Here is a 24,713-nt window from a genome sequence, read left to right on the forward strand (position 1 = left end):
ACAAGCCTTAGCCAAATATAACTCTTTTATTATTGCCTTTGCAAATACTGTTTTGCATTCTATTACATTTTGCTATGTTTATATGTACATATTATGTATAAAAGGTATTGTATTGTGTTGTCTCCCACAAAGTAAAGAAAGTATATTTATTTATTTTATGAAGAACAACAAAAGTTTTCCTTATACAATGGAAGGTAAGCTTTAAATATGAAAGATTAAAACACAAACAAATTACTTAGAATATGCGAGGAAACCATTTTTCAGAAGTGGAACTTTTATCATTCTTTAGTAGTCGGAAGCAAAATCATAAGTTTAGCTTCATGCGCTAACATGGATGGTGCGAGTTGGCATATCCGGGAGAGTTTGAGGTTCAACATCTACATGATCAATGTTATGAGGGTGTTCTACGATCACTTGAAGACTCTCAGTTACAACATCGATGTTGTTTTGATTTCTAAGTCTTGGAACTTCTTGTTCCTTCATTTCTTTGTTTTTCTTTTCAAAATTGGTAATCTTTTCATCAATAAAAGGCTTCTTGTTTTTGTACAAGAAGTATAGTATCATTTGAATGATGCCAAAAATGAATCCAAGAACATTAGGAATCTGCAAAATAATAATCAAGAAACTCAGATAGATAGGTTGGCAAATCAAGGAGAATAATCAGATAATTGTGTAGTATACTTCATTTGTGAAGCTTGGATAAAAATGTTAGGAGGGGGGGGGGGGGGCTAAAAATATCGGGCAGAAATTGATAAATTTTCACCATGTATGAAAATTTTCGAACAAAAGCAGGTAAATCTACACTATTCAACAAAAAAAGGGGTCCCAGGGACCCCTCGGGTCTCCATTATCTTTCACCCATGGTATTATATAATGTCGCAATATTAAAGTCACTATTTTCTTATACTTAGAAAATTTTGAAATTGAAAAAGAATAAATGTTTATTGCCTTCTTTCCTTGCAAAAAAATATTCTTTTTTTTAGTAACCCCCCCCCCCCCCCCCCCCCCCCCTTATATGTGTGCAGCCATAATAAGCATGGCGATTAGAGAATTTTGTTGTAGGCTTCGCTGAATTTGTGTAGAAGTACTACTTGTAAATTTAGGTGTTTTTGAAATTAAACATCGGTGAAACTAGACAATTCACTATCTGAATAACGAATTCATCCAATTTTTTTGACAAAAATTTTAAGACTTGACTTAGGTTCACTAGGATAGCAAGCCAGCAAAGCTAAGCGAAACCTTAAAGTTTAACTTTGTATGAATTCGCTTCCCTGATAACGAATTGCATAGTTTTACAAGAACTTCCAAAAACCACCTAGAATTACAAATGGTTTTGATGAACCACCTACTGGTGTAAAGTTCGTGTGCTCTTTATTCCATACCGCGATATTAAAGTCATGAAGAAGTAGGCCGTAAAAGAACCACATCACAGCGCTGACGGTGAGTGCTACTGATAGTAGAATTGGCATGTACTCAACATCTTTTGTTTTAACTACTTGTCGCTGCAAAGTAATATGAAGAGTTAGTATTAAGAAGTATCATTTACATACACAATGAAATATCATCACATGTAGTCACTTTGTTAAAATTTGTTCTTAATGCATGCATGCATACTTACAACAACTCCCAAAGGTGCTATGAAAACACACAACGAAAACACGAGGCATATCCACCCAACTATCACACCACGGGTATCACCGCTTGCGAGTAACTGAGTCAGGAGAATGATCATACCAAACCCAACAACTATTAGCAGTACAATTAGCTTCAAACTCTCCATCTACATAACCAAGTTCCTTTTTGTTATTTTAACCTTCATTAATATATGACAATAGAATTTTATCAATAAATATATTATCAACACATACCCTAGCTTTCTTCGGTGCATAGAAAAGAAAGAAGCAAATGTATGCTGTTTCGATGAAGCAACCAACGGAGTTAATGGTGATGAGAAGCACGGCATTGGTCTTGAGAAACGCATAATATATCCAGAGCATGGCACTGAATAAGCCCATCACGTAAGGTGCTGACTGAAAGCCCTCAGTTGATTTCTTTTTGTAAACTTTGTAAAACGTTGGTCTACATTTTATTAAAGTTTGTTGCAAGGTTAGAAAACTATTAAACAAAGACCAAAAGTAATGAGAATGAGAAAAATATAAAGATTCTCACATAGGTGCAAGAAATACCATAAACGAGATAATATTTCCTGAAAATGTAATAAACAAAAATATTATAAGCCCATTCTTGCATGAAAATATACAAGCAATAAATAAATGAAGTGCGTGTGTATGTATATATACCAAGAAGGCCAAATGCAAGAGTGAGATGAGCCAAGTTCCCAGCCATCTTACTTAACTCCTTATTAATATACAATTGTGTATTACAGATGTTCCACTGGCCCCCTTTATATAGGTAGCAAGGGTTGACTTGAGGGTGATGGCTGGACCAGTATATGAACATAACAACGAGTTTCCTAATATAGAAAATATATTTTTAAGAAGACATTTATACATTTAAACACAATAATTATGTTTAAAAAGAAAGATAGAAAGTAAAATAAAACGCTAATCATTCTTGAATTGAACTATAAAATAATAAAGTAACATCATACTGCAACTAAATAAACAATATAATTTTTTGAACGCGAACACGCTCTAAAATTAACTCATAAAATCCATGATCCATCTAATGTTTACTTTATAAACTAATCGGTAATAAAATAAAGTATTAAATGATTACGGTACACTCTTGACCGTCAAAATCCACTCAACAATAGACACGAAAAGAAGAAGAAAGTAGTTAGCGATCTAAATACAATGATTATTCTTTTTTCACGTAAACTAAGACCATCTGTAACAAGGAGCCTAAAAATATACATATATAGTCCTTTTTTTTCGCATAAAACAAGATACAAAAAAGATTATACAATTCAACGTTTTTGATAATATAACTTTTACTTCTTTTCCCCGTAACTACTTTACCAATGATAATTTTAGTGTAAAAAAATACATTAGGTACCCTATTAATATAAATTTTGATCGGCCCCCCTACTTGCTTTGGATCCGCTGATTGCATGGCCACGACAATATACAAAACACATAATAATATGATAGCAATCTTGTCTCATGTTACCGATCAGGGATATTCACAGTTACATACAATAATATTTTTACAAGTAACTAACAAGATTCAGTTATTTAGTTAACTAGGAATGACCATAAAAGATACTTATTGACCATCATACGCCACTTGTGTTTCACAAGTAAAACTGGAATATATTTTTCAAACTACATTAATTAAACATAGGAAAAAAAAAGTCTCGAACACTTAGGTCGACCGGTATACACAAGTAGGGATGTCCATTGGCCTCTAGTCGACTGCTTATGTAGCTCCCCTCATGCGAGTAGTCTCATTTGGTTACGTTTTATATTGTTTAAATTTGTTGTTTACGTTTTACATTTTATTTATATGTTATTAGGTCATGCTCAAACGGGGCAGAGTGTTTGGAAGACTGTACCACGCTCAAATATCATGAAATTTTACAACTCCCGACGTACCAGACACATGTTTCCGTAAACGGAAAGCAGAGGAGATGAATAAAAAGGTGGGATGGTTTAACAATCTTTACATCAACACCAAGGATAATCCAAAGAGTGGTAGTAATGACGCCGATATTTACAAGTGGGCAAACGATCGATATGTTGCTAGACATAAGTATGTCTTTCCCTAGCTACCCACAAGTTTGGGAAATTGTTCGATGGTGTGCGAAGTGGCATTCGGTGTCGAATGAGGTTGAGTCAGTGAAGTGGATAAAAACGTCCGAAAGTGGAGACATTAGCATGGGTGGTTCGGATGCCCCTCGTAACCAAGATCTTAATATGGAGTTTAGCGATGATGATCCAGTTTAACCGAAATGTCCGATTGGGAGGTACAAGACAAAGGGAAAGGGAATCGAATAGTCTTTAACTGACAATCCGATGTTGAATTTATAAATGATGAGTTTACAAGTTTTAAAGAATTGCAAATTGAGAAGATGAAAATGAGGCAAAAATAAGTGAAGAAACGGCCGAGATAGAACGAGAAAAACTTTGTTTAATGGAGGCCGAGCAAAAAGACGAGACCGAACAGAAAGATTTCAATCACTTAACGCGAGATCTTAGCCATTAAACAAAAGCTCGACATTAAAACAAAAAGTGTCCAAAAATATAACTTAACTATCTAGTTTTTAGTTTTATTTTTTTAGTTATTTATGTTTATTTTTTATTAGTTTTTTTCCTAGCTTTTTAGTTTATGGGTTGTATTTTTTCAGTTAATGTAATCGTTTCCACTTTTTTAATTTATGCATTTTAATTTATTTTATTATATATTATAATTTAAAACACATACTTTAAAATATAAAATAGTATTAAATAAAAAAGAAAAATGCGAAATGGAGAATGAAGAATGATGTATACCCTTAGGTTGAAGAGTGTTAGAGGGTGATGTTGAATGATGAGACGAAAGCTGACGTGACGAGCAGAGCCGACTCAATGACGTTGGAGACCTAAATCGAAATGGCATTTTATGGCCCTTTCTAGACAATTGTGTTAAAGAACAAACAAAAGAAGTGTTAACATGTCTCAAACTTGTGACTTATCACTAAGCAACACATAGGTTTACCACTAGAACAAAGTTATTTTGTTTTTAATATGTCGATTAAATATATATTTGTATATAATGTTTTTTGTTTGTAGGCCTTAATTAAGTATGGATCTAAAGCCCTATTTTCATTTCATCAGTCCATGGGCCGACACTAATGACGAATAAAAAGAATGGTGTTAAAAATGTATACCCTTAGTGTTACTGATGAAATTCTACCAGTGATCCAATAGTGACACTTCTGTAGGCCATCCATAGGTAATAGCGGTACGTTGGAAGTCTTTACCCACACCCGGTGAATATGTCCGTGGCTAGTTAATATATATTTAATGTTGTTTTATCTTACAAGTTATTGGGTAAAATATTATAATTCAACTTTCGTAGTTTTGACTTTGGAACTATATTATAGTAATTCAATTGGCATTTGTTGTACATAACATGAAAAAATAATTTTAAGTCACTTTAGCATTTAACACGATGTGCCAAACTGCCAATTCATTTTCTTCAATACCACTTTGGTGCGAAAATCATGATAAAATATGCATGCCAGACCATTTATGGAAATCCATCTATCCCCAATGAATCATTCTGTGGGTTTAAAATCGTGAAAAACATATACTTATAACTTTAAAAATTTTAAAAGTAAAAAACTACTGGATTGAATCGATATTAAGGACACAAAACAGATATACGAACACAAACAATTTAGACAAAACTCGCTTTATTATAACCGAATTACAATAACTCTGTTGATCAAACCATACTTGGTAATGATCTATTTATAGAGTAACCCACAATTGACAAGCAAAAAAACTAATTAACCATGTATGATGATTTTAGCGGGTTAAACCACCTCTCCTCATATATCACTTATAAACTATGATCGGCCGGGCCTTTAATCTGACCAGCTATATAAAAGGATTATCAAGAATTATGAAATAATTATTGTAAACCTTTCTAACAATTTTATTGAGTATGGAGGTTTATATATATATATGCGCTATTAATACTGTAAAAGATTGGATCAGTAACTGTAAATTCATTGAAAAATATCTCTGTGAGATCGTTAATATTGTACCGAGGGCGTCTTTAGAGTGTACCGAATCAGTATAGCTATCATTCTTCTGACACAACAATGCACTTTCAATAGGTATTGAAAAAAGGTGCTAAATAATTTCTTTCTTCCTTTACTTGTTGTTTGTCGATGTAAAATAATGTCCCATTCAATAGAAAATTATTGAATTTCAAATAATATCTTTCTCGCCATTATGAGTTTAGGGCTATAAACTAAGGATAAGGTAAAATGTGAATCTGATAAGTGAGTTTCTAATAATTCATGAAATGAATTAGAATATTACCGCAAATGTAAGTAGATTTGAGATCTAAAAATCTTTGTTATTCATAGTTGTATAAGCTATTTTTGTTGGAATCTTTTTTTTATCTTTTAACGAATTGGTTATTCGTCCGATACACAATATGTTTAAAAATGACTAATTAAAGCAAACAATTATACAGGATTTTCTTGGTGGTCCCGGTTCAATTTCAACAAAGAAGAACACCAAAGTATGGTTATAGGTTTCTAACTCGAGTAAGATGTGTTGTATGCGGGTAATTAGCCTTTCGGAGTCTCCCGGTTGGTTGCGCTAAAGCACTTAAAAATAAAGTTATTAGGATCGATCTGGGTTTAAGAATCTGTTCAATCAACTTAGTTGACTAAACATAAGGATGCATCTTTGAATTTTGATGCATAACAAATAAAAAAAGAACGATTAAAACGAATCAATATGATTTTAAAGGACCAACATATTTATACTTTAAGGTTATGCGTAGCGGAGGGGCTATAAATGGGGGCGAATTGCGACACGTGGCGCCCAGTCAGTAAGGGGTGAGAATTTGTTTTTGGGGTGTTGTTGAGCCACAAATAATTAACCACTGAGGATACGTTATTCTTGATGATGAGGTTGGATCGATTATCCTTCTGAAGGATTCTCTAGCTGAGTATGGATCCAGGATTCTGAGTCAACGCTACTATTGATGGATGATTGTCGTATGAAGACTGATGTTTAATAACTGCAACGACTCCTAGACTTAGTCTACCACCTATTTCTCTACTGAACTTCTATGAGCACGTGGTCAAAAGGCACGACGGAAGAGAGTGGAGAAAAGACGGATTAATAGGACCTAGTTGTTAGTTTGTTAATTTCTTTTTCTTTATATACTGAGTTCAGTGAGTTGTGATCAACATTAGGCAGACACTCACGTACTCACTCATTAGTTAACAACTGCAAAGTTTAGCTCATAAGTTCTCAATAATCTCACACACCTAACTTTATTGTAATCGTTGATCAACAACTCCACCCATTGTAACCCATTTTTGATATTAATAAAGTGGTGATAGACGAGTTGTCATTACCCAGGGTTTTTTTCCTTTGATCTAAACAAGATCAATGGTTTTTTCCTCGCAACAAATCACGGTGTTCCTCCTTACTTCGTTCATATAACCATTGTTATTATCGTAGCACTAAACCTCACATTTACGGATTTGGATACATTATCCTTAGCAGATTTTTGTCCAAAACAGGTGTAATCGTGTAGGGACTACAAACTGGGCCCACAGTATCTTTTTTTTATTATTTTCTTTTTATAATTAAACTAATCAAATAAAACCAATTTATTTAAATAATTAAATAAAAATGCATTAAAATTAAAAAGAAATACAAAAAAAAATATACATAACTAAAAATATAAAAAAATACATAACAAAAAAAAATACTAATATCCATAATATTCGCGCATTTTTTCACGTTGTCGTTGAAACAATAATGCGGCTTCCTCGTGAAACCCCTCCGTTTTGAGGGATTCGTAGTCTTCTTTCATTTGACGTAATTCCAACGCCGGGTTCAGCTTTTCTTTGTAGGTTCCCTGGACGGATCGCACGAGATATCTCGGTCTACTCAGGTGCGGAATCCCTGCGTAGATCGTTACGAGTATGGAACACGAGTCACACGAACACACGAGACGAACACACGTTATATATTATAACTCAAACACGTGATGTAATATCACTGTTACAGACTCTCGTCCTCACGTTACAATGAACTTGAACAACTGACACGAACTTAAACAACGATTTCCAACCAAGCCGTAACCTAGGACTATAAATACACGACAACTTCGCCTGGCATGTTCAGGCGAAGTTGTCCATAACTTCGCTTGACTAACAAGTTCGCCTGTTAAGCGAACTTGTCAGTAACTTCGCTTAAACATACAAAACATAATTAAACAATACAGACTCGATTACAGACACTAGACTATGAACTACTGACATTATGCACCAACAGACTCCCCCTTGGCAGTAGCTTCATATCTTGATCTTTAAGCACTTGTCTTGTAATCTTCAATCTTGTATCTTCACGCATGCACTCCTTCTCTAACACAAACTGACACAATTCTTTGATACTTCCTCGCTTCGTCCTTCCAAGCAGGAATATAAAAGATTTTCTTCTCATTAAGCACCTTCAGATCAGCTTGCGATAAGTTTACCAAATGCATCGGATCGTAAACTCTTAGGAGCTCTTGTTCATCCTCGTCTTCCATCACCGCCTCTGCTGTCTCACAATCCACATACCACCACTTTAGGTCTTTAAGCACATCCTTGGGCATTAGCTTCATCGGTACTTCTTTAAGGCACCGGATCGGTTTATACTTCATGACCATCCAAGGTTTTCCATCAGCTCTCAAACCTCTATCCTTGTCTTCAACAAGTTTTCCCTTCTGCGGTTTCAACAGCTCAAACTTCTTTTCTTTTATACTCTCTCTCCATACAATTTTCTCAATGACTCTAGCCATATTATCGTCATTTCGATTGATTAACCCCAATCTGGCTAAGTCTTTCACTTTACATTCCGGCAGTGTATTCAACGACCTTAACATTCTTTTAAAATACTGAACGCCGTCATACCGTTTAATCACAAAGAGCTTCAACTGCTCATCATAGATCCAGCAAATAATCCCTTTCTTCGCTTCGGCATAGCCTTTAATATTGTAACTCTTCTTAAACATTGTAGGGACCGCTGGTTTCTTCGTTTTGACGAACCACTGAGCATAGCCTTCCTTCCACCTAGGCTGCTCTTCCCATTCAGTCTCATCATTTTCCATCTCATTACCCATATCTGCTTTCTCCACACCTGGAATGTCATGCTCTACATTCTCTTCTACTATTTCACCTTCTTCAACATCTTCTTCAATCACAATCTGTGCGCCAATCTTCTCAATCTCCTCAATAGGCAACACATCATCATCAAACATCACATCATCATCTAGCATATCATCATCTAATTCTTTCAAAGCATCAATCACATCATCTTCATCATCAACCATCACCACCTCATCACCACCAACTGCACCTGCAGACTCCCCCTGAGCTGTGGAAGTCCCAAGAGCTTGAGTAGTTCTTGGCAAGTCACCACCTGCACCTTTCGATGCATTGGGATCATCGTCTCTGTCATTCCTCTTCTTTGTCCTTAACTCGTCGCCTTTACAGCCTGTCTCCCCCTGAGATGCCAAGAACTCCTTCATAGCATCTATAATTCTTCCATGTTCAATCAGGAGGGACGACTGTAGTTGATTCTCTGTTACTAGGCGCTGAATAGCCTGGGTCTGGATAAAGTTTATCCTCGATTGCTCTGCCACGACCCGTTCAAGTGCAGCTATTCTCTCCGAGTCTGAGAGGGTTGCATCGAAATCAAACCTCATGTTAGATGTGTCTTGAGTATACTCAGCAGGGATCTCGAATGTAACCGGGACATCAGAAGCAGTTGTGGACGTAACCGCAGGTGGTATCGTGACCGACAACCCTGCAGTTGCAACGACTGTCGACTCTACAAATTGTGCCACCACCTCTGAAGGAGTAAGCGTTGGAGGTGGTAAAGACACAATCTCCGGAGTCGTCAGCTGGATAGTAGTGATTGGGATGCCAAAAGCTGATGATGTAGCCACCACGGGAACATCCGCGGGGCTAAACCTGTGACCTGTAGTGATGTAGGAACAATCGACATACCTGACAGTGCGGGCGGAGTGAAACGTACCACTCTTGAAGTCTCTCCAGCTCCCATACCTGCACCTGTCCTTTCCCGTCTTGAACGTCTAATCAACTTGTGAATATCCTCTTCTTCTTCTTCTGACTCAGTATCATCAACTGTCCTCTTCCTCTTCCCTAACGTCCTTTCTTGTGTCACCAACATCCTTCTTGCTTCATCCATAACATCATCAAGATCTGAGTCAGCCACCGTTGTAGCTGCTCTAGTAACATTCACTTCCCGAACCTGTGCAGCAGAGACCTGCACCTCTTCTTGCGGATCAAACCGGTCCATATCGAAGAATCCTTGGCCGCCAAATGCAGCATCAAGGTCTACATCCTCCTCAGCCGACACAACAGGCACAGCAGGTACATCTCGAGGTGCTCCTACCTGTCGTGGTTGAGGGTCTCTGAACTCATTCCCAGTAGCAGGAACATACTCCGGGTTGATTAAATACCCAAACAGTGGAGTATGCCTCGGACGCAGCTCAGGCTTGCTCCTCGCACTGGATGTGCGGCATTGAGCGAAGATACGTTTGCTCACACTCTCCACGTATCGTATTGGGCGTCGTTGAGGCAACGTGGGAGCAACATGATTCAAGATCATCTGAATGAATCTTGGATACATGATGAACCTCTCACGAGCCATCGCTCTTCTCTGTCTATCGATCTCGTAAAAGACCATCTGACTAAAGCTATAACGTTTGTTATAAGTCAGAGCAGTCATTGCTGACTGCATTGTCGCACCCATACCATCAGTGCCCGCCTTCCTCCCAGACATGCAGACAATCATTACGTGCATGAGGAAGCGCCACTGATCGAGTAGGAAACCCTTCCTCCTCTGAGTATCACCTAATGGACCAGAATAGCCCATTCGGAGAAACGCTCCATCACGGAACGGAGCCACAAACTCTGTAGGGTCATCCCTATTCTCCTCACCGAACCGTAAAGCTACCCGTATTTGTTCAGATGAGAACTGAACCTCTTGATTGTTGACGGTTGCTCGCATAACCGGGGGCTCAACGCGGCAATCATATTCCACAGTCTGCCAGAAATCCTCGATATTGGGTAAGGATGTCGGCAGAGTCATAGTGATAGCGTGGAATATCCTCGAGCGAATGAGGAATGTGATTATCTCGCGGTAATCCTCAACACCGCTCGCTTCCGGGTCTAAGGTGATATACATGTTATGACCCGGGAAGAATTGCCTCTGATTATCTCCATCGTCACCTCCAGCACCTCCTGCACCTGTTACTGCAGCCATATCTGCAACAAACGAACCAAGTTAGATAAACGTTAAGGCGTACCACAAGTTCGCTTGTTACCATGTGCGAAGTTGTGATAAAATCTGTATAGGCGAAGTTAAAGTTGGGGCGAAGTTGGGGAACAACTTCGCTTCATCTTTAAGTTCGTCTAATAATTAAAAAAAATTAAAAGGTCCAGGTGAAGTTAATGATAACTTCGCCTCACCACAACATCGCCTCAGGCGAAGTTGAGCCTCAGGCGAAGTTACGGACAACTTCGCCTAAACCTTAAGTTCGCCTGAATCTGAAACGGCGACAGTAAGGTCGATTCAACATCGAAAATCTGGTGTTTCGGTCAATTTTGACGATTAAGAACTCCCAAACACAAGATATTAAGGAAATCCGGACGATCAGTTTGCTCATGAACACGTAAAAACAAGCTTGGAAAATGGTTTCAAAAATCCGACGGTCCGAGGTTTCGTAACGGTTCGACACGTCCTTTGATAAAACACCAATGACAAAGATTATTAGCTATGACGACACTACGAACCTTGAATCGGTAACGAAAACTGTGAAAAAGAACAAAGATGAAATCGAAAGACAAGATCGCTTGTTTATCGGATAAGTTCGCTGGAATTTTCGGAATAAGTTCGCTGATAATGAAAATAATGAACGAATGACTTTAAGTATTCTTTATATAGGGGCGGAGTTATACAGGCGAAGTTACGGTTAACTTCGCCTAGGCGAAGTTATTCACAAGTTCGCCTGTTTAACAACTTCGCCTATATTTACAAAATCAAACCTTATAATTCGAACATTTTGCATTTAAGTTTTAAAACTTCCCTTTAAGAATTAAATAACACGATCAAGTCCAAGTAACCAGTTATAAAATCATAAACTACCTAAGTACGAAAAAACTTTTAAAAATTAAAGTATAAGGGATCAAATTTCAGTCTCGATAGGGACTACTACGTTTTAGAAAAGATCCGAACAGAAATCATACTAATTACGTGACTGTCACATAGATCCGTGTTTAGCTGTATTATGACATAAAGAAACAGGTTGTAAGCAGGTAAATAACTTAAGATGGTTTTCATCATTTCTGTGATACGAGTTAGGTTCAATTATTCCTCAAAAATTAAGTGGGCAACAACTCAGAGATTATGATGCCTCCTATCTATTCTCAAAGCATATTTGGCTTTCCCCAAGTCACCCCGAATTGACCTCGACCCATAGTGTCTGATTAAGTTTGTAAGTACTCTTCATCTGCTTCCCGTTCTCTTTCTTACTCCATGATTGAGAAGTCTTGATATTTTGAACTCTAGAATGTTTCAATAACTCATAAGTTAAGTTTTTTTTTTTTTTTTTTTTTTTTTATGATAAACATTTACATAGACTTCAGAGTAGTAAACAACTGCAAGTCCCGAATCTGGATCACTGCAGTTTCTTCACACACTATCTTTACGGGAATCAGAACACGTACGGGCTCGTGTATGACTGGGTAATCACTTTTCTGCCTATCATTCGGAAAGATATATATGAAGACATGCAAAACTCTTAAGGAGTTTCCACGTAAAATCGAGTAGTGTTAGTTTGTATCACATCTACTTTTACGCACCATAAAAAGTTACCATGACATACAATGACTGTCCTAAAGCCTTTTAAGCCTAATAACTTCACTAGTTAAGCACACAGAATCAGTATATCTATCATTTTCCAAGGTTGGATCAATTTTCTGTTAAACATAGCAAACGAACTTCTTACGAAGTAGCAGACTTGAAAAATAATTTCATTTCCCAATTGTAGGTTCCCTGGACGGATCGCACGAGATATCTCGGTCTACTCAGGTGCGGAATCCCTGCGTAGATCGTTACGAGTATAGAACACGAGTCACACGAGACGAACACACGTTATATATTATAACTCAAACACGTGATGTAATATCACTGTTACAGACTCTCGTCCTCACGTTACAATGAACTTGAACAACTGACACGAACTTAAACAACGATTTCCAACCAAGCCGTAACCTAGGACTATAAATACACGACAACTTCGCCTGGCATGTTCAGGCGAAGTTGTCCATAACTTCGCTTGACTAACAAGTTCGCCTGTTAAGCGAACTTGTCAGTAACTTCGCTTAAACATACAAAACATAATTAAACAATACAGACTCGATTACAGACACTAGACTATGAACTACTGACATTATGCACCAACATTCTTGTTGTTTGTTGGATGCTCGAAGGTCGTTTCCTATTTCTGTGGCATTTGTTTCCAAACGACCGACCAACTCGTTTAATTGTCCGACGTCTTCACCGGGCACCGTATTGAATCGTGTTAACGAAGAACCTTCCCTCTTATTTTTTTCTCGATCTCCCGCGTGATCGAGCTACTTCTTCGTCGTCGGCTATATTAACATCATCAGCTAAATTAACTGTGTCGTCCAGGAAGAAGCTACGAGCATCGGATGCTGTGTTTGGTGTGCTCGGATTTGTCGACGACAATGTCTTCGACTTTTTTGAAGGCCGGGATGAGCCGGCTCGTCGGGCAACCGAAACGGTTGGTACCCCGTTCCATTTCGCGCAACCGCGTAGTTTTTTTCCCAATAATTCAAATACTTGAACGGTTTCCCGGACCACTTAAAAGTTTGGCCTTGAGCTCGAAAGTCGCTCAAGGCTTGAGTTATAATGTCGTCGTCGTTATGCCCGCTACGCCAGCCGGACCCCTGCAACCGGTTAATTATCCCGGCAAATTTTGACAATCGGCGTTAAGCTCCTTCCAGTGGGCTTGAACCGCTTCTTTTCCCCGGTAGTCTTCAGGTTTATCGGTTATCGCGAGCCAAGCCTCAAATACTTTCTTCCAAAACACCTCGGTGGCTTGAAAGTTAGCTACAAATTAAAATTATTTGTCACAGTTTGTTTACATTTTAATAAACACTAAATACATTTTTAATAAATACTTAATATTAAAAAACTTACCGACGTCGGGATCTTCCAAAATGACGATCCAAGCCCTTGCGAGGGCCACCTCCTCCTCTTCGCTCCAATGCTTGTATGGATTACGTTGCGCCATCGGCTCCCCCGGTTGTTTCTTTTTGTGTTTACGGGTCGCCTTTAGGCTTGAACCGGAGGCCCGCACCGTTTGCGTCTCCGGCACCGTCACCGGATCCGACTCCGGTGGTGTAGACCCGAACCCCGGCATTAAGTTTTGGGGCATGAGATAGTTGTCGTATGATATAATGCTAAATATTTATATTTCCCGTGTATATTTTAATTAATATTTTATTAGTTTTTGTTCGTTTTTAGTCGAGATTTATATACTACTAACATTTTAATGTTTCGTAGGTTCCGGGATTTGATCGTGATTAAATAGGGCGAAAAACGAGCTAAAACGAGCCGAAACGGAGATCCGGAACGCGTCAGGAAGAGCCAGAGCAGAGAACCGGTCAGACCGGGCCGGTCTGACCGACCCACATAGAAGAGCACGCCGCGTCGCGCCAATGGGAAAGGCCGAAAGCCCTAGGCACGGCGCCTAGGCACAACTGGGCTAAAATTATTTCGATTTTGCTTATTATCGGGCCTTGTTTTCGCTATTTAAACACCTTTAACTTAAACCTAACACAACCTTAAGCCACTTGCCGATTTTGAGAGAATTATTAAGGGTTTGAAGGTGATTTGAAGCTAGGAACCAAGGAGGATCAAGAGTTCTTTCATCCGGGTGTTCAAGGATCAATCGCAAAGGGTTTTATCGCTCTAACTTTCGTTCCTTGTTCATTATTTTTGATGTCTTTCCTCTTTGTTTTTAATACTTGTTTAGGATTGTTTTTAATAATGATTCTAGGCTAGACTTCATGTCTACCTAGGTTTGATAAACATGTTTTCGACTTGATTCTTGCTTTGGACAATTGTTTGATTATGGTTTCGTTTTATTAATAGTAAAAGACTTGGTTTTCTTTCATGATGCGTATAAGTGTTTATTATCTTGGTTGATTATTAACTATTGCTTCACATGGATTTTGTTTTCTAATGATTGTGTTCTTTAGATCTTAGGGTTTATGTTTAATCTTTACTTGGTGTTTTGATTATTGTGATTAAATGGGCCCATTATATCATAGAAGCTTGTTGATAGTTGGTTAGGGTTTTAAATGTTTTGCTAAATTCCAATAAATGTAAGGTGAGGAGTTGTTCATGTGTCTTGTTCAATTGCATGCTAGGATAGATAGTGACATATTCTTGCTTATTGTGTTGATCCATGTTCATGATGTCATGTTAGCTTATAAAGTTATCTAGGGTTTAGTGTTTCGTAAGATTGCTTGCTTTAGATACTATTAATTAACCCTAGTTGATGACTTTGCGGAAATCAATTCAACTGATTGCTTAATAATCTAATAATTGTTCTTTGGGATTTCATTTGATTCAGTCAAGGGTTCTTTAGGGTTTGTTATATGAATACGTTTAGAAATCAGTTTCCATAATCATGTTATTTGTCCATTGCTTGATGATTGTTGATGCATGTGATTCTTACCTAGGTAGATTCCTTCTCTATTTGGTTCCGATCTTGTGTTTGGTTGCTTGTTTCTCGTTTACTTTCTTATTTGTTTTCTTAGTTTAATATTAGTTTAAAATCCCCCTTAAAACATTTATAATAAATAGTCGTGTCGTAAGTCGAGTCTAATTAGTTAATTAACGTAATTTATAGAGTCCTGTGGGTTCGATATTCCGGACTTACTTAGCTTAGTACAATTGACCGGTTCACTTGCCGGTGTTTTGTTTAGTTGAGTCTTAGTTCTTGTTTTTATTACTTGTTTAATTTAGTTAATATTTATTAACTGTTTTTAGCACATCACCGTACATGTTTACGTTCGGGTCGAAAAATTGAAACGGATATCTCGATTGCTTTAGGTTCATCGGGTTCCATCTTAAGTACATGTTCGGTTGGCTTTGCGAACCATGGAGTTGACCGAAAGCAGGGAATGAGTGGTTTGGTTGGTTCGGGTTGTTTCTAAGATTCATTTTGCTAAATTTTTGTATGAATTTGAGTATGAATTGTGTATAAAATGGATATAAAATGGAGAAGAATTGTTTAATTAATTAATTATTTTTTTTACTTTAGACCATTGCAACGGTCAAATTATTATATTATTATTATTTAAACCAACCGGCGACAAAAGAACCAAGCCCCCACCTCTTTTCGCCCACAGAACCCGCATCTACACCAAAGTCGTCACCGCAAAGTTCACCACCAGAAAGTCCTAGAAATCAAGATCCAATGGCCGACAATAAGACAATTGCTCGATGGCTTAACCGGAAACCAATCATGCATCGTCGTTTCCGAGATCGACAACCGCAACTCGTGGCAGATTCCGTCATACGTCATGAACAACATCGTTCAAACTAATCAGTTTCATGGGAACGATGAAGAGGATGCGCCGGCTTATATTAACCGACTTTACCGCGTTTTGGAAACTTTTAAATTGCAAGGTGGTACTGAAGATGCAACTTTTTTACATCTTTTTCCTTTTTCACTTACATGTAAAGCAGCTACTTGGCTTGACACGCAGCCACCTGGCACGTTCACCACTTGAGAAGCACTACACTCTGCATTTATCAAGAGATACTTCTCACCGGCTAAAGCGGCTGTTCTTCGCGATCAGATTCACTCGTTTCACATGGAGCCGGATGAGCAATATTGTCATGCTTGGGAGCGTTTTCAGAACTTGCTATCTCGATGCTCACAGAATGGTCTCACACCATTGGCTCTCGTGGAGAAATTTTACAACGGGCTGAACTACGAAACCCAAGTTCGGTTCGACACGGCCGCAGGAGGAAGTCTACTGGCTAGGAAGAACGTCACCTAGTGTAACGAGATGTTTGAGAGCTTCGATCAATTGGACCTTTCCAAAGTGCCACATCGCGGGAATTCCAATCACGTTAGCAGTACATCCTCATCCGCTCGAGGTGTACACCGAGTTTATCTGGATACTAGTGTGGCATCTGCTTTGGAATCACTAACTCGAGAGGTGAAGGACCTGAAGGCCAAGGTGGACAGGTGTGAGATTTGTAGAGGTGGACATGGTACTTTGGAGTGCCCGGTGATGAATCAACAAGTCGATTTTGTTGCTGGTCAGAATAGGTTTCCCAATAATTACAACAACAATAATCAGAGTTGGAACACCTACAAGAACCCGAATCAGAATAATTCCAACTGGCGTCCGTCAGGCGCACCACCCGGATTTCAAAATTCTTATGCTCCAGTACAAGGTTAGTATTTTAATGATAATAATACCAATAATACTAATGTACAAAATAATGTGCAGGATTCGAACGGTGGGATTGGGCGTTGGGAAGAGATGGTGAAGCTAATCTTGGAGAGAGACCAAGCAACACAGAAAAAGTTCGCCGAGCATGACTTACTCTTCAAAAACCAACAATCTTCTATTCTCGATATTCAAAGGACAGTTGGTGACATTGCTCGTCGTTTAGAAGAAAGGCCCCAGGTCAGTTTTTGGGTATTCCTCAAACTAATCCGGTTGCTCAATTGAAAGCCATCTCCACTCGTAGTGGTAGGGTTTTTGGTCCGGAGGTAGTTATTAAAGAAATTGAGAAATGTAACATCCTAAAATTTATAATGTTGAATAAAGAAAGTTATGTTAGTAATTTCGCGTTTTTAATTATTAATATCGGGTAGGAGCGGGTCATGGACTTGGATTAATTGAGATAGCATAAATGAGAATGGGATTTCAGGGATATAAATACCCCCAAAATCCCAAAATATCTCATTTCTCACCAAACTCCACACACACTCCACACACTCCTCAAAACACACACATACTAACCGATCAAGATTCGAAGCCGAAACCCGAGATTTTGTTGATAGATCTGAGTTGGTAAGGTAAGAACAATCCAACAAATCTATTATTACTGTAAATGGTTAGGATTGGATGGGTTAACCGGACCCGAAACCCAAACTGCCCAAATCGGACCCCTAAAACGTCGATTTTAGGCCGATTTGATGGTTGGGATTTGTAGGCGCTGATCATACGATTCCGTGGGTACCAAAATCGAGTTATTTGGCTAAGAAACGAAGGAGTTATGGGCAAACAGATCTGCAGCCAGGGGCTCTGCCCCTTGGACCCCGCCAGGGGCTCTGCCCCTTGGACCCCGCTAGGGGCTGCCGCCCCTAGAACCCCGCTGCCAGGGGCGCTGCCCCCGGACCCCCGTTCGTTGTGGGTCATATATAGATAGAAATACAAAACGAGTAGTAGTAGTTAATTGATATGTGTAAATATTATACAGTTAGCCGAGCCCGGTTAAAGAAAGGAATTACGATCAACGGCGAGCGTAACAGGATCCAGGTGAGTTTCTAGCCCCATTCCTTGTTATGTTTTCGGGGCTGTGTGCATACTTGATGTGTTGTTAATACATTTATCCTAAGTGATAAGTGTATGCCATATGTGATATATGTGATATGTATGAATGATTGCTTGATGGTTCGTGAACGATCTTCGGATATTGCACGTACTGTCAGGTTGTAACGTTATAAAGCCATATGTGATATATGTGATATGTATGAATGATTGCTTGATGGTTCGTGAACGATCTTCGGATATTGCACGTACTGTCAGGTTGTAACGTTATAAATATGGCAAGTATGATATGAATGTTTATGTGTATGAACGTAATAAAGTTAATAAAAGAAGGAAATGACGGTTGTATGGTTACGAAAAGGGTACCGAGCCCTAATAATACTCGAGGTATGATGCATGGTTGTATGGTAACGAAGAGGGAACTGAACCCTACTAATATTCGAAAGCAAGGGACCAGACCCTTATAATATCTGTGATGTTAGGGACCAGACCCTTTTAATATCTGTGATGTTAGGGACCAGACCCTTATAATATCTGTGATGTTAGGGACCAGACCCTTACAATATCTGTGAGGATAGGGACCAGACCCTTATAATATCTGTGATGTTAGGGACCAGACCCTTATAATATCTGTGAGGTTATAGGGCGAAAGGCTCTTTAAAACGTATGATTATGAATGTAAAGAAAGTATGTAAGTAAGAAAGAAAGTATATAAGTAAGAGTGAAGGTATGAGTACTTATGTGTGTATGAAAGAAAGTTATGAGGTTAAGTACGTATGTATGTAATAAGGTATCGTATGGTATTGTATGATTAACTAGAACTCACTCAGCGTAGCTGACTTTTAGTATGCACGCAGGTGAGTAGGATGAGACGGCTGGCTTGAGTGGAGGACACATGGCAGAAGACTAAAGCCTGGCATCTGAAGAGCTGATATGTTTTATAAGTTATGTTTTGATTTTGAAAGACAAGAGGAATGTTTTAAGACATGATTATGAATTGATATGTAATCTTTTATGAAAGTTTTATATTCCGCGTAAAGTTTTTAATTAACTCTGATATTTAGAACTGTGTTTATGAGTAAATCCAACACGAAAGTAGGGTTACCGGTAACGGGGCCTTACAAGTTGGTATCAGAGCAAAGTTCGAGAGATTTAAGCATCCTACATGCTTAGACTCGAACAGAGAATGGGATTTAAGTAAGAAAGGAAAGAAGATGCCAGTTCAAGAATGCCATGTGTCGCTCAAGCAAGATCAGTAAAGGTGAAAGGTATGACTAAATGATATATGTTAATGAGAAAGAAAAGATATGAGAATGGTACGGATAGGAATAATTGATTGTTTGAATTGACTAACTGCTTAAGTAGAACCAGCACAAATAGACTCATAAAAGGAAGTGTATAGGACACGGAAAGTAACGTGATCAGCTAATCACAACTGGCCACTGTTATTACCTGTTAGCCTTGCTATCCTTGTACTAAATAGTTCATTGAATGATGATGTTTGTGTTTTCCCCTTTAGAATACTAATGGCTGGAGCTGGAGAATTTGTTGAAACTGGGGGTCGCACTGGACGTCGTGGCAGGCTTCGTCTTGTCTGGCAACCTTCGGTAGAAGAAGCTTCCCACACCGAAGATGAAGGAAGCGCAGCTGGAGGAGACCAGAACAACAACGAAGAAGTTCAACTTAGCCCCGCAGTTCAAGCAGCCATCGTTCAGGCTGTAGTTGCTGCTGTGAAGAACCTGAATCCCGAAGGATCTGCTGGAAGCCGTGAGCGAACTGCTGAAGGGGCGGGTGGTGATGGTAGAAAGGATGGGGAAGGTGAAAGAGGGGCCTCGAGTGGGGATAAGTCTGTGAAAGTCGATGATAGGAGAGGAGGACAAGGTGGGTGCAGCTATAAGTCCTTCAAAGGTTGTGACCCGCCTAAGCTGACTGGTTTAGGAGACGCAATCGCTACTCTCCAGTGGATAACCGCTATGGACAAGGTTATCCGCATTAGCGAATGCCGTCCCGACCAAGCTGTGGGTTATGCTACTCAGTCATTCGTAGATGAGGCTATGTATTGGTGGGAGAGTGTGGAGCAGAGGAAGACCCGTGAAGAGATCAAAGAGATGAGGTGGGAAGATTTGAAAGAGTTGGTAATGAAGAAGTTCTGTGCAGATGCCGAGGTTGAAAGAACGGAGATGAAGTTCCAGAATTTGAAAGCCGGTATGATGACGCATCGTGAGTATACCACGGAGTTCAACCGACTATCTAGGTTGGTGCCTGACATGGTTGACACTGAGGTCAAGAGAATCAAATGTTATGTGAGGGGGTTGCCACAAAAGGTCCGCATGTTAGTCAGGGCGATTCAACCTGCTACTTTTGATTCGGCTGTTGGACTCGCGGAAATGGTCTATGCTGACGTGGCCGCGGATGATAGGGTGGAAAGGGACGAAGAGAAAGAGAAGAAAGGGGTCACTCCTGCTAAACGACCCGGTACTCAGTTATGGAACTCCAAGGATAAGAAACAGAAAGTGTGGGAGAAGAGATCGTGTAAGACCTGCGGAAAGAGGCATGGTGGTGAGTGCAAGTGGGGTAAAAGTTCTAATGTTTGTCTCAAATGTGGAAAGGCCCATGGTGGAGAATGCAGAATGGGGTCGAATGCCTGTTATAAGTGCGGGAAGGTAGGGCATTATGCCAATGAGTGCAGTGCGAAGCCAGCATGTTACAAATGTGGCAAGACAGGCCATATGTCAAGGGAGTGCACTGAAGGTGTAGCTGGAGGTAGTGGAAAGAAGGATGCCGATCAAGCTAGGCCCAGAACTAGAGCCTACATGCTGACCCAGGAACAAGCCAGGCAGATTCCGGATGTCGTCACAGGTACGTTTCTAGTGAACGATGTTTCCGCTTCTGTATTATTTGATTCTGGTGCGAATAGAAGTTTTTTAGCTACGACGTTTAGTAAACTAGCTAAAATGAAAGGCTGCCGAGTGTCTGAAACTTTTGTAGTGGAAACCGCAAGTGACACTTCGGTGAAAATAACAAAAATGGTTAAGAATTGTAAGATAGAGTTAGAGGGACATGAGTTCCCTGTTACTTTGTATGTTATGGCCTTAGGAGGGTTCGATGTAGTCTTGGGCATGGATTGGTTGTCTGAGTTCGAGGCTCAGATAGTATGTAAAAGTAAGATGATAAGGTTAAAGTCATTGGATGGTAGTGCGGTGACGGTTTATGGTGATAAGGAGAGTTATGGGCTTAATGTCATTTCGATGATAAAAGCCGAGGGTTTGTTAAGGCGAGGGTGCGGTGCCTACCTGGCGTATGTTGTCAACGCTACGGCCGAGACGAAAGAAATGAAGAATGTTCCTATTGTGCGCAACTACCCAGAAGTATTCCCTGAGGATCTTCCGGGGTTGCCACCTGAGCGAGAGATAGAATTTCAGATAGATCTAGTACCAGGAGCCCAGCCCGTCGCGAAGGCGCCTTACCGTCTAGCACCGTCCGAGATGAAGGAATTGATGTCCCAACTGCAAGAACTCCTCGACAAGGGTTTTATCAGACCGAGTGTTTCTCCGTGGGGCGCACCGGTTTTGTTTGTGAAGAAAAAGGATGGAAGTATGAGAATGTGCATAGACTATCGTGAGTTGAATAAGCTTACGGTAAAGAATAGATACCCCTTGCCTAGGATTGACGATCTGTTTGACCAACTGCAAGGTTCGAGTTGGTTCTCACGAATAGATCTCAGATCAGGCTACCATCAACTGAAGGTAAAGGAGGCAGACGTCCCTAAGACGGCGTTCCGAACGCGATATGGACACTACGAGTTCCTCGTATTGTCATTCGGTCTAACAAATGCTCCTGCAGCATTTATGGACATGATGAACAGGGTGTGTCGACCAATGTTGGATAAGTCAGTTATCGTTTTCATTGATGACATATTAATATATTCAAGGAGCGAGTCTGACCATGCGGAGCATTTGAGAGAAGTATTGGAAGTTCTGAAGAAAGAAAGGTTGTACGCCAAGTTTTCGAAGTGCGCGTTCTGGTTAAGAGAAGTGCAATTTTTAGGTCATGTGGTTAATCCGGAGGGGATTACCGTGGACCCAGCTAAGATTGAAGCGATAACGAATTGGAAGACTCCGCAGAATCCGACTGATATACGAAGCTTCCTAGGGTTAGCTGGCTACTATAGGAGATTCATCGAAGGTTTCTCCAAGATAGCCGCACCGCTGACCGGTATGACCCGAAAGACGATAGTATTCAATTGGGGAAAGTTTCAGGAGGAAGCCTTTGAAGAATTGAAGAAGAGACTCACGCAAGCTCCAATCCTTACTTTACCCGATGGTGATGAGGATTTCGTTGTTTGTGCTGATGCCTCGCATCAAGGGTTAGGTTGCGTGTTGATGCAACGAGGGAAGGTGATAGCTTACGCGTCTAGACAGTTGAAAGTCCATGAGAGTACTTATCCGACGCACGATTTGGAGTTAGCAGCTGTAGTGCATGCTCTTAAGATATGGAGGCATTACCTGTACGGTACTAAGTGCACTATCTATACAGATCATAAGAGTTTAAAGTACTTCTTCGAGCAGAAAGAATTGAACATGAGGCAGAGAAGATGGTTAGAATTGATAAAGGATTACGACTGTGAGATTAAGTATTACCCCGGTAAAGCTAACGTGGTCGCTGATGCGCTAAGTCGTAAGAATGAGGAAGTCCTTGCAACCGTGAAGTCATACAAGTTGATCATGAACTCAAGTCTTTTTGAAGAAATCATCAAAGTGCAGTCAGAAGTGTTAGTAGACGAAGGGTTAGTAAAGAAAGAAAGGATTTATGGCCAGCAAGATGAGTTGATGGAAAACACTCATGGAGTTAAGACTAGGTTCGACCGTATGTGGATCCCACGCCATGGTGATCTTAGAAGTCGAATCTTAGATGAAGCTCATAAGTCAAGGTACTCAATCCATCCAGAAGCTACAAAGATGTACCAAGACTTGAAAAGAGATTACTGGTGGCCAGGAATGAAGAACGATGTAGTGGATTATGTTAATAAGTGCTTAACTTGCTTACAAGTCAAAGCCGAGCACCAAAAGCCTTATGGGAAGATGCAACCGCTAGAGATACCTGAGTGGAAATGGGAACACATCACCATGGATTTCATAACTAAGCTACCTCGTACAGCTAAGCAACATGATACCATCTGGGTGATTGTGGACCGTTTGACCAAGAGTGCTCACTTTCTGCCCATACGAGAGGCCATCTCGTCAGAAATGTTAGCAAGCTTGTTCATCAAGGAAGTGGTAACCAAGCATGGAGTACCGTTATCGATCGTGTCTGATAGGGACACACGGTTTACTTCGAGGTTCTGGAAGAAATTTCATGAAGCTATGGGGACGAGGTTGAACATCAGTACGGCGTATCATCCTCAAACCGATGGACAGTTTGAAAGGACGATCCAAACCCTTGAGGATATGCTACGTGCTTGCGTTTTAGATTTTGGTGGAAGTTGGGATGATCATCTGCATCTGGCAGAGTTCTCCTATAACAACAGTTACCATTCGAGTATTGGTATGCCACCGTTTGAGATGCTTTACGGTAGACGATGTAGAACCCCGGTGTGTTGGGGTGAGATTGGTCAAAAAGAAATGGGAAGCCTAGAAGTGGTTCAAGAAACGTCTTCAAAGTTCGATCAGATCAAAGCAAGAATGAAAGCCGCTCAAGACAGACAAAAGTCTTATGCAGATAAGCGGTGACGACCAATTGAGTTTAACGTTGGCGACTATGTGATGCTTAAGGTCTCGCCTTGGAAAGGAATTATCCGTTTTAGAAAGAGAGGGAAGCTAAGTCCGAGGTACATTGGACCATTTAAAATTTTGTATCGTGTGGGGGAAGTAGCTTATAAGCTGGATTTACCCGATGAGTTAGAAGGAATTCATTCAACCTTCCATGTTTCTCATCTGAGGAAGTGTCTAGCTGATGACACGTCTCACGTGCCATTAATGGACATTGAGGTTGATGAACAATTGAACTACATCGAGCAACCGATAAAGATCGTTGATCGCAAGGAGAAGCAGCTTCGTCACAAAACTATACCTTTGGTAAAAGTAATATGGAAACACCGCAAGGGATCATATGCTACTTGGGAAGCCGAGGATGAGATGCGCAAGTTTTACCCTAGTTTGTTTATGTAATAGTTAGGTTTCGGGGACGAAACCTCCTTAAGGGGGGAAGACTTGTAACATCCTAAAATTTATAATGTTGAATAAAGAAAGTTATGTTAGTAATTTCGCGTTTTTAATTATTAATATCGGGTAGGAGCGGGTCATGGACTTGGATTAATTGAGATAGCATAAATGAGAATGGGATTTCAGGGATATAAATACCCCCAAAATCCCAAAATATCTCATTT

The 24,713-nt window shown here is 39.8% G+C and overlaps 1 protein-coding gene across 1 annotated transcript; it reads right to left on the minus strand.

Moving 5' to 3' along the window:
- Positions 1 to 318: 318 nt before the first annotated feature.
- Positions 319 to 2,352, minus strand: LOC143637409 (bidirectional sugar transporter SWEET9-like). The gene is made up of 6 exons (XM_077104805.1): positions 2,301 to 2,352; positions 2,170 to 2,206; positions 1,869 to 2,079; positions 1,619 to 1,780; positions 1,383 to 1,502; positions 319 to 603 (listed from the first exon to the last, which is right to left on the minus strand). Exons 1-6 carry the CDS (start codon positions 2,344 to 2,346, stop codon positions 319 to 321), a joined length of 861 nt encoding a protein of 286 aa, XP_076960920.1. The 5' UTR covers positions 2,347 to 2,352.
- Positions 2,353 to 24,713: the final 22,361 nt, after the last annotated feature.

Source organism: Bidens hawaiensis, unplaced genomic scaffold, assembly GCF_021521415.1.
Source record: "Bidens hawaiensis isolate Kalapana, Puna unplaced genomic scaffold, B.hawaiensis_p1.1 tig00008283_1, whole genome shotgun sequence".
Lineage (NCBI taxonomy): Eukaryota > Viridiplantae > Streptophyta > Magnoliopsida > Asterales > Asteraceae > Bidens > Bidens hawaiensis.

Excerpts from the sequence above, each read along its gene's own strand:
- LOC143637409 (XM_077104805.1), bottom strand. The coding sequence starts at position 2,346 with ATGGCTGGGAACTTGGCTCATCTCACTCTTGCATTTGGCCTTCTTG. Across the intron at positions 1,503-1,618 it reads TAGCACCTTTGGGAGTTGTT|CGACAAGTAGTTAAAACAAA; the intron begins GTAAGTATGCAT and ends ATTACTTTGCAG. Across the intron at positions 604-1,382 it reads TTCATGACTTTAATATCGCG|ATTCCTAATGTTCTTGGATT; the intron begins GTATGGAATAAA and ends ATTATTTTGCAG.